Source organism: Triticum urartu, chromosome 7, assembly GCF_003073215.2.
Source record: "Triticum urartu cultivar G1812 chromosome 7, Tu2.1, whole genome shotgun sequence".
Classification (NCBI taxonomy): domain Eukaryota; kingdom Viridiplantae; phylum Streptophyta; class Magnoliopsida; order Poales; family Poaceae; genus Triticum; species Triticum urartu.
Window position 1 is genome coordinate 160,094,818 of NC_053028.1, and position 10,995 is coordinate 160,105,812.

Below are 10,995 nucleotides of genomic sequence, written 5' to 3' on the forward strand. Positions count from 1 at the left end.
TCCGGTTGTAGAGAACTTGACACTTAATTTAATTAAAATGCATCAACCGCGTGTGTAGCCATGATGGTCTCTTCTCGGCGGAGTCCGGGAAGTGAACACGGTTCTTGTGTTATGCTTGAACGTAAGTAGATTCAGGATCACTTCTTGATCACTTTTAGTTCACGACCGTTGCATTGCTTCTCTTCTCGCTCTTATTTGGGTATGTTAGCCACCATATATGCTTAGTGCTTGCTGCAGCTCCACCTCATTACCTTATCCTACCCATAAGATTAAATAGTCTTGATCTCGCGGGTGTGAGATTGCTGAGTCCTTGTGACTCACAGATACTTCCAAACAGTTGCAGGTGCCGATGATACCAGTGCAGGTGGCGCAACCGAGCTCAAGTGGGAGCTCGATGAAGATCTTGATCGTTGTTTTGTGTCTTTTCCGGTTGATCAGTAGTGGTGCTCAGTTGGGACGATCGGGGATCTAGCAATTGGGGTTGTCTTCTTTTATTTTGGTTCTGTAGTCGGACCTTGATTGTACTCTGGATGATGTATGTTTAACTTGTATTTGTGTGAAGTGGCGATTGTAAGCCAACTCTTTATCCCTTTCTTATTCAGTACATGGGATGTGTGAAGATTACCCCTCTTGCGACAAACCTACCATGTGGCAATGCCTCTAAGTCGTGCCCCGACACGTGGGAGATATAGCCGCATTGTGGGTGTTACATCGTGTTCTTCCCCCATCGTTGACCTTCTTCGAGCTTGCTAACTCTCAATCCCTCCATGGATTCTGGCTAGTTTTTGAGGGAAACGAGAGAGGAGATCTAGATCCACATTTCCACCAATCACTTTCTCCTCTACGTGAGGGGAACCCCTTGGATCTAGATTGATAACCCACAAGTATAGGGGATCGCAACAGCTTTCGAGGGTAGAGTATTCAACCCAAATTTATTGATTCGACACAAGGGGAGCCAAAGAATATTCTCAAGTATTAGCAGTTGAGTTGTCAATTCAACCACACCTGGAAACTTAGTATCTGCAGCAAAGTGTTTAGTAGCAAAGTAATATGATAGTGATGGTAACGGTAACAAAAGAATAATGAAAGCAAAGTAATGTTTTTGGTATTTTGTAGTGATTGTAACAATAGCAACGGGAAAGTAAATAAGCGTAAACCAGTATATGGAAAGGTCGTAGGCATCGGATCAATGATGGATAATTATGCCGGATGCGGTTCATCATGTAACAGTCATAACATAGGGTGACACAGAACTAGCTCCAATTCGTCAATGTAATGTAGGAATGTATTCCGAATATAGTCATACGTGCTTATGGAAAAGAACTTGCATGACATCTTTTGTCCTACCCTCCCATGGCAGCGGGGTCCTAATGGAAACTAAGGGATATTAAGGCCTCCTTTTAATAGAGAACCAGAACAAAGCATTAGCACATAGTGAATACATGAACTCCTCAAACTACGGTCATCACCGATAAGTATCTCGATTGTTGTCACTTCGGGGTTAACGGATCATAACACATAATAGGTGACTATAGACTTGCAAGATAGGATCAAGAACTCTCATATATTGATGAAAACATAATAGGTTCAGATCTGAAATCATGGCACTCGGGCCCTAGTGACAAGCATTAAGCATAGCAAAGTCATAGCAACATCAATCTCAGAACATAGTGGATACTAGGGATCAAACCCTAACAAAACTAACTCGATTACATGATAAATCTCATCCAACCCATCACCGTCCAGCAAGCCTATGATGGAATTACTCACGCACGGTAGTGAGCATCATGAAATTGGTGATGGAGGATGGTTGATGATGACGACGGCGACGAATCCCCCTCTCCGGAGCCCCGAACGGACTCCAGATCAGCCCTCCCGAGAGGTTTTAGGGCTTGGCGGCGACTCCGTATCGTAAAAGGCGATGATTTCTACTCTCTTATTTGTTTTCTCCCCGAAAGCAGTTATATAGAGTTGGAGTTGGAGTCGGGAGGTCTCCAGGGGGCCCACAAGGTAGGGGGGCGCGCCCTAGGGGGGCGCCCTCCACCCTCGTGGCAAGGGTGTGGGCCCCCCTGGTCTTCATCTTTGGCGAGGATTTTTTATTATTTATTGTAAGATATTCCGTGGAGTTTCAGGTCATTCCGAGAACTTTTGTTTTCTGCACATAAAACAACATCATGGCAATTCTGCTGAAAACAGCGACAGTCCAGGTTAGTTCCATTCAAATCATACAAGTTAGAGTCCAAAACAAGGGCAAAAGTGTTTGGAAAAGTAGATACGACGGAGACGTATCATAGATCTTGGAGTTCTTGGTGTTCTCCTTCTTGTTCTTCCTCTCATTTTCCTCCCTAGCATTAGTTGCTTTAGTGGGATTTAAGAGAGAAGGACTTGGGCACTCCGTGTGCCCTTGCCATTGCATTTGGTGCATCGGTTTGAGTTCTCCAAGGTGATACGTGGAAGTTACAAGTTGAGAAGCTTATTACTCTTGGGTGCTTGGTACCCTTGAGCTTGTTCCTCTTGGGTACTTGGGCGCCCTACACGGTTGGTGGTGTTCGGAGCTGAATCATTGTGGTGTAAAGCTCCGGGCAAGCATCGGGGTCTCCAATTAGGTTGTGGAGATCACCCCGAGCAATTTGACGGGTACTGGTGACCGCCCCCAAGGGTTGCCAAAGTGTACGGGTTCGGTGTCCGCCCCCAAGGGTTGCCATTTGTACGGGTTCGGTGACCGCCCTCAAGGGTCCCTTAGTGGAATCACGGCATCTTGCATTGTGAGAGGGCGTGAGGAGATTACGGTGGCCCTAGTGGCTTCTTGGGGACCATTGTGCCTCCACACCGCTCCAAACGGAGATTAGCATCCGCAAGGGTGTGAACTTCGGGATACATCGCCGTCTCCACGTGCCTCGGTTATCTCTTACCCGAGCCCTTTACTTATGCACTTTAATTTGTGTTAGCCATATTGTTTCTTGTCATATATCTTGATATCACTTTGTTGTTTATCTTGCTTAGCATAAGTTGTTGGTGCATATAGGTGAGCCTAGTTGTTGTAGGTTTTGTGCTTGACAAATTAACCGCTAAGTTTATTCCGCATTTGCTCAAGCCTAAACCGTAATTATTTTATAGCGCCTATTCACCCCCCTCTAGGCGACATCCTCGTTCTTTCAACGTCCTCATCACTTCATGGGTTTATATTGGGTCTCGTACTACTGTGGTCGAAGCAGAGCTCCGCGCATGCCTATCTGATCTTTATATCGGTATCAGTTTTCATAAACCAGACTGACTGCTCCTTTGTGATTTCTTTCCTTTCAAATGAAAAACTTGACAGGTCGCCCCTCGTTGATCTGAAGAAGGAAGTTTTATCCATTTCTAAACTTCTCCAAAATTTTAAGCCTCCGAAAATCAATCGGAGGGCTAATGAGGCTGCACACCAGATTGGGAAGTTAGCTTCGATAATAGGTCAGAGAGTATTCTTTATAATAGATTTTCTCCCTACATGGCCAATATTGTAAGAAATGATTGCAATAAATTTTAAATTAATTAATTAATGAGAGGTGTTTTTAGAGAGAAAAAAAATCTTCGTAGCGTGTAGATTGTGCTTCTAGAGTCTTTGTTTGTTGAAATAACTCGGTAGAATATAAACATAATGTTGATGTTTCCTTTTTTCATTAAAGAATGAATTTTGTTAACTTAAAATAAAGCATCGAGGAGATAAAAAAAACAATGAGTGCATATTAAACCTATGTATGATTAGAATGTACACAACCAACAACAACACACACAAAGATAGTCACGTCGATGAAAAGCAAAGTAATACACGATAGAAGATATGCCTAATGAAAGAAAAAAAATTATATCAAAAGATGTTGATCGATGAACTGCAACAATATGTTTCCTTGTACATCATGAGATGAGGTTTTAGGAACGATAGGTTGTCAAAGAAAGACATGATACCCCTAATGACAACCATAAAACATGGCTACGTTCTTTCCTCTACCATAGAAAAATACTCCTAGGTGACCAGGTTTTGTCATTTGCCCTTTGACGCCACCGCTGGTCTGCCCACCGCCGGCGGCTTTTGGGCCGTGGAGATGCGATGGACCTCGGCCCCCACCCCGCCAAGAGGTACCATGCTCTCATTTTTGTTAGGTTTAGTGTCTTAGTTGGAGCTATGTGGCAGCAGCTATGTCCCTCAGTGAGAATAACGTCCCTCACGTTTAATCACGTCCTGATGATGCGTCTAACTCATCAGAGTGCATGTGAAGGCGTCTCTCCATCGGACTCGCGGGAGTCGGTTGGTGTTATAACTCATCGGAGCTAACTCATCGGATTTGTTTGAATCTAGTTATTATTGTGTTTACAAGTTTGTTCCTTTTGCTTTACATCTCTCTTCGTCGGTGTTGATTGTTGCTCTGCTACGCTGGTCTTGTGGCGCCTTAGTATGATGAATTTCCGACTGTCTACTATAATAAGATTTACCGGCCCCCGATGAGGAAGTGGCGATGACGACAACATTCGTCTCGCTCTATTGCTTATGGTCATCGCCACATGGTTCATGGACCTGATTGTGATGAGTGGAATTAAGGTTGAGTGGTAATTAGGACCGGTGCTTTGAGACTGAAATCAGCATATGCCGTGAACCGGTCTAAGCCGATGGAGAGTACAACCCGGTCCTCCTATAAGATTTTTCTCCGGTTGATCGCCGCACGGATCGGCAGCCATCAATTCCCAACAACTGAACGTGCGGGCACGAAGGAAGGACCAGCACGTGTTCTTCGTGCCAGAGACCGGGAAGAAACACCCCACCAAGTCCCCCACGTTTGACAGCAACAGCCCACACGACACGCGCGATCCTATAAATCAAAACCCATCTCACCACCTAATCCATCATTTTCCCTCCCCTACAGCCCCGTCATCAACGTACACTGCGAGTTCGCATACAGGGGGGTCGATCGATCAAGCGGCAAGAATGGCGGCGACAGGGAGCGCTCAGAGCCGACGGTTCACCGCGGCGTGCGGCGTTCTCAGCCGCTGCGTCAAGGCGGCGGAGGCGCGGCCGGTGGTCCTCCCCCTCATGCCCGGAGCGGAAGTGCCCGCGCAAGACGAGCGCGCGGCCGGTCCTGCGCCGGAGCACGCGCAGATGACCATCTTCTACGGCGGGCAGGTGCTGGTGCTGGACGAGGTGCCGGCCGACAGGGCCGCCGAGCTGCTCCGTGTCGCTGCTGTCTCAGGCACACCGCGAGGGAGCTGCGAGGCGGCGGACGGCGACCTGCCCATGGCGAGGAAGGCGTCGCTGCAGCGGTTCATGCAGAAGCGCAAGGGAAGGCTCGCCGCGCGCGCCGTCCCCTACAGCCGCCCCGACGGCGGCGCCGTCCCCTACCATCTCACACTTACGCTCTGATTCGTGTTCGTGCGTGGTAGAGTAGCCTGAGTAATTTACGGTCCATGTAAATGTGAGGCTGGTGTTGAAGTCCAAATTTTTGACCCACTCGCCTGTTCCCGTCGCTCCGAATTATTATGATCAGAAATTATTGCTGTTGTTCTTATGATGAACTGATCATGGCAAATTGACGAGGTGTCAAATTAAAATTATACGTACATCATGCGCACGCTAGCCTTTGCCTCTCACTTGGCCGTGTTGGCGGTAGCTGGACACGCTTTGCTGGTAGACGCAATTAACAAGCGTGCGTAATTCATTTCTGCCGACCCCCCATCGAGCTCCCACTTGGCCGTGTTGGCAGCTGGACACGCTTTGCTGGTACACACCGGCAATTGGCAATTATCCCTTTATAAACAAATATAGGACCTTTTATATCATTAAAATAATACTCTCTCCATCTCATATTATGAAAGCGTTTTACCTTTGTAAACAAATATAAGACCTTTTATATCACTAAAATAATACTCTCTTCGTTCCATATTGTAAAAGCGTTTTTTACACCATAGTGTAAAACGCTTTTGTATTACAGGACGGATGGAGTACCTCTTAATTTAGTAAAGACACTTATTTTGAGACGGGGAAGTAATCTAATACTCCCTCTTCCCGAAAAAACTTGCCCCCTCTGTACATTCATTTAAAGGACAAACTTGAGACAAGATTTTTTGAACGGAAGGAGTACGTCTGATATTTGTTTACAAAAGGAGTAGCAATTAGCAAGCATGTGTAATTCATTTGCTGGTAGGCACGTGCAATTGGCAATTAACAAGTATGTGTAATTCCATCGCCATCTTGGCATGCAAATACAAAACATTTAGCTGAGTGATCCAATGAGACTACATTTCGATATAAACTTTACTAGAGGGTGACACCCACTTTGCCACGTCATTTTTGGTTTGATTAGAGGTGAGCACTTTTACACCATAAATCAAAGAACCGAACTAAATGCACTGAAAATGAAGACATGAAAATTTGCCAAAAATGTGGGATAGAATTTGTGAGTTGACCGATATTCTTGGTTTATTGGTTTATGGTATTTGGTTCGGTGTTTTCATCCCTAATTGTTTGTGTTCAGATGTATCCTCGGTTTTCATCCTAAATAAACATAATTGACCATCACACCATATACATTGAAATGGACTTCTCTTTTCTCTAACTTTCTGTTAGACGTATTAGGGTTTGGAACAATGCTCGATACCCTTGGAGGGTACGGCTGTCATATATTTATAAGAGGGAACCGTACAAATACAAATTGTGTTACAGCACGTATATCTAATATATATATACTTAGTCTAACACCCTCCCTCAATCTTAACTATGTCCTGAAACACTCAGAAGGTTAAGATTGCATCGACATCCTTCAAAAGAAGGCAAGGGCAAAGGTTTAGTGAAGATATCAGCAAGATGATCCTTAGAAGAAACAAACTTGATCTGAAGAAGCTTCTTAGCAACGCGTTCTTCACAAAATGATAGTCAACTTCGATGTGCTTCGTTCGGTCATGAAATATCGGATTGGATGAAAGATATGTGGCACCGATGTTGTCACGCCAAAGGACATGCGACTGAGTGGGAGAGACCTTCAACTCTCGAAGTAATGACTGCACCCATATGATCTCAGCTGTGGCATTAGCAACTGCTTTGTACTCAGCTTCAGTACTACTCCGGGACACTGTAGCTTGCTTGCGAGCTTGCCAGGCGATCAAGTTAGGTCCAAAGAACACAACATGTCCCCCCTGGATCACCGATCATCAGGACTACTAGTCCAATCGGCATCAGAAAATGCTGAGATCAGTCCAGAAGACGCAGGACGAAGATAGAGACCATATGAACCGATGTGACGAACATAGCGCAAGATGCGCTTAACAGCGGACCAGTGAGGTTCACGGGGTGCATGAAGGTACTGGCACACACGGTTAACCGCACAAGATATGTCTGGTCGAGTAACGAGCAAGTACTACAGCCCACCAACAATACTGCGATACTCCGTGGCATCCTCAGGAGAGAGCAAGTCATCATCAAGAGCTGTCAGCTTGTCTGTGGCAGACATAGGAGTCGTGGCAATCTTGCACTGCAACATACCAGCACGACGTAGAAGATCCTGAGAGTACTTCCTCTGAGAAAGAGTCAGACCACCATCAGAATGAAGCACCTCCAAACCCAGGAAATAATGGAGTCTCCCTAGATCCTTAACAGCAAACTCAGCACCAAGAGAGGACACAAGTCGGTCCGTAGCAGCAGCAGATGAACTGACAAGAATGATATCATCAACGTAGAACAGAATGTACATAGTCACCTCAGGTCACTGAAGAATAAACAGAGATGTATCCACTGTAGAAGGCACAAAACCATGCGCATGAAGAGCAACTCCAAGACGTGCATGCCATGCACGAGGGGCCTGCTTCAACCCATAGAGAGCCTTGACAAGACGACACAAATGATGTGGCTGATCAGGATCAACAAACCCTGGCGGCTGACGCATATAAACCTCTTCTTCCAGAACTGCATGGAGAAAAGCATTCTGAACGTCAAGTTGTCGAAGCGACCATCCTCGAGTAATAGCCAAGGAAAGAAGAACACGAATAGTAGTTGGTTTAATAACAGGATTGAACGTGTCTTCATAATCAATGCCATACTGTTGTTTGAATCCCTTTACAACCAGGCGTGCCTTGTACCTCTCAATGGAGCCATCAGCATGTTTCTTCACCTTGAATACCCATTTAGAGTCAACGATATTGACACCAGATGGAGGTGGAACCAGACGCCAAGTGTTGTTCTGCTGAAGAGCATGGATCTCCCGCTCCATAGCGGCACGCCAGTGTGGAATGTGAAATGCTGCCTGAAAGTGTCGTGGTTCAGCCGTAGGATCTGCCTCAGCATGCGCCACACATGCTGCAAGCCATGCGACAGTCCCGTCAGTGCGCTTCTTCGGTTGGAAGATATCACTCTTGCTGCGAGTATGAGGGCGCAGGACGACAGGCGGAGGTGGCGATGGAGCTGTCACCACAGGGGAGCTAATGTCCAAAAGCGGCGAGGAGGACGCGCCTGCAGGCGAGTCAACAAGCGCGTCTGGTGGCACGGTCAAGTGCAGCACCGGGCCTGGAGTGGTCGACGGAGATTGCCCAGGCATGGGTGGCGACGATGGACCAGGCGACACGGGCACACCGGGCGACACGGGCGCTCCAGTGAACCCACGTGCATGGGACATGCACACGTCCTCGATCGGCGAGGCCGCCGGCCCAGGGGATCGAGCCGCGGGCTCAGCTGACCCAGGCGACTGCGGGGCCGCAGGCCCAGGCGACGAGGCCACCGGGGCAGCCAGCCCAGGCGACACGGGCATGCCAGCGGATCCACGTGCATGGGGCATGCACGCGTGATCAACGTCGGCGGCAGCCGTCGTAGCAGCAGGGGCAGCCAGCATAGCAATAGCTGGCTAGTGAAGGAAATCTGCCCTAGAGGCAATAATAAAGTTATTATTTATTTCCTTATATCATGACAAATGTTTATTATTCATGCTAGAATTGTATTAACCGAAAACATAATACATGTGTGAATACATAGACAAACAGAGTGTCACTAGTATGCCTCTACTTGACTAGCTCGTTTATCGAATATGGTTATGTTTCCTAACCATAGACATGAGTTGTCATTTGATTAACGGGATCACATCATTAGGAGAATGATGTGATTGACTTGACCCATTCCGTTAGCTTAGCACTTGATCGTTTAGTTTGTTGCTATTGCTTTCTTCATAACTTATACATGTTCCTATGACTATGAGATTATGCAACTCCCGTTTACCGGAGGAACACTTTGTGTGCCACCAAACGTCACAACGTAACTGGGTGTTATAAAGGTGCTCTACAGGTGTCTCCGAAGATACTTGTTGGGTTGGCATATTTCGAGATTAGGATTTGTCACTCCGATTGTCGGAGAGGTATCTCTGGGCCCTCTCGGTAATGCACATCACTTAAGCCTTGCAAGCATTGCAACTAATGAGTTAGTTGCGGGATGATGTATTACGAAACGAGTAAAGAGACTTGCCGGTAACGAGATTGAACTAGGTATTGAGATACCGACGACCGAATCTTGGGCAAGTAACATACCGATGACAAAGGGAACAACGTATGTTGTTATGATGTTTGACCGATAAAGATCTTCGTAGAATATGTAGGAACCAATATGAGCATCCAGGTTCCGCTATTGGCTATTGACCGGAGACGTGGCTCGGTCATGTCTACATAGTTCTCGAACCCGTAGGGTCCGCACGCTTAAAGTTCGGTGACGATCGTAATTAGGGTTTTTGTGTTTTGATGTACCGAAAGTTGTTCGGAGTACCGGATGTGATCACGGACATGACGAGGAGTCTCTAAATGGTCGAGACATAAAGATTGATATATTGAAAGCCTATATTTGGATATCGGAATCGTTCCGGGTGAAATCAGGATTTTACCGGAGTACCGGGGGGTTACCGGAACCCCCCGGGGGTTAATGGGCCTACATGGGCCCTAAGGGAGAAGAGGAGGTCCGGCCAGGGCAGGCCGCGCGCCCCCTCCCCCCTAGTTCGAATAGGACAAGGAAGGGGGGGGCAGCGCCCCCCTTTCCTCTTTCCCCCTTCCCCTTTCCTTCTCCAACAGGGCAAGAGGGGGGAGTCCTACTCCCGGTGGGAGTAGGACTCCTCCAGGCGCACCCCTAGGGGCCGGCCGCTCCTCCCCCCTCCCTCCTTTATATAAGAGGGCATGGGGGCACCCGATGACACACAAGTTGATCTTCGTGATCGTTCCTTAGCCGTGTGCGGTGCCCCCTTCCACCATATTCTACCTTGGTCATATCGTAGCGGTGCTTAGGCGAAGCCCTGCGTCGGTAGAACATCATCACCGTCATCACGCCGTCGTGCTGACGAAACTCTCCCTCAACACTCAGCTGGATCGGAGCTAGAGGGACGTCACCGAGTTGAACGTGTGCAGAACTCGGAGGTGCCGTACGTTCGGTACTTGGATCAGTCAGATCGGGAAGACGTACGACTACTTCCTCTATGTTGTGTCAATGCTTCCGTTGCCGGTCTACGAGGGTACGTAGACATCACTCTCCCCTCTCGTTGCTATGCATCACCATGATCTTGCGTTGTGAGTAGGAATTTTTTGAAATTACTACGTTACCCAGCACGTAGGAGGTGCATCGTCATCATCAAGAAGCTCCAGTAGGGCACCTCGTCCAGTCCCTGCACCGTGGCTAGGCAACAACAGAGGAGAGTATGCAGCATCCACAAACTGATTAGGCAACACTGGAAACGAGTGCAACTCGGTGACGGGAGTGTCAGTGGGTGATGTGAGCGTGTGAGCGTGGAAAAAGGGAAGACAGTCTCATCAAACACAACATCACGAGAAATGTAAACACGGTTTGATGGAATATGGAGACACTTGTAACCTTTGTGGAGAGGATTGTATCCAAGGAACACACATTTTTTCGACCGATGCTCAAGTTTATGCTTATTGTACGGGCGAAGATGTAGCCAACACGCACAACCGAACACTATGAGGAATGAGTAATCTGGAGTTTCATGAAGCAAC

At 47.3% G+C, this 10,995-nt stretch overlaps 1 protein-coding gene across 1 annotated transcript; it reads left to right on the plus strand.

Moving 5' to 3' along the window:
- The first annotated feature begins 4,891 nt into the window (after positions 1-4,891).
- On the plus strand, positions 4,892-5,544 carry LOC125522363 (protein TIFY 11e-like). The gene has a single exon (XM_048687425.1). The coding sequence runs from the start codon at positions 4,961-4,963 to the stop codon at positions 5,390-5,392; it is 432 nt and encodes a 143-aa protein (XP_048543382.1). The 5' UTR covers positions 4,892-4,960; the 3' UTR covers positions 5,393-5,544.
- Positions 5,545-10,995: the final 5,451 nt, after the last annotated feature.

Excerpts from the sequence above, each read along its gene's own strand:
- LOC125522363 (XM_048687425.1), top strand. The coding sequence starts at position 4,961 with ATGGCGGCGACAGGGAGCGCTCAGAGCCGACGGTTCACCGCGGCGTGC.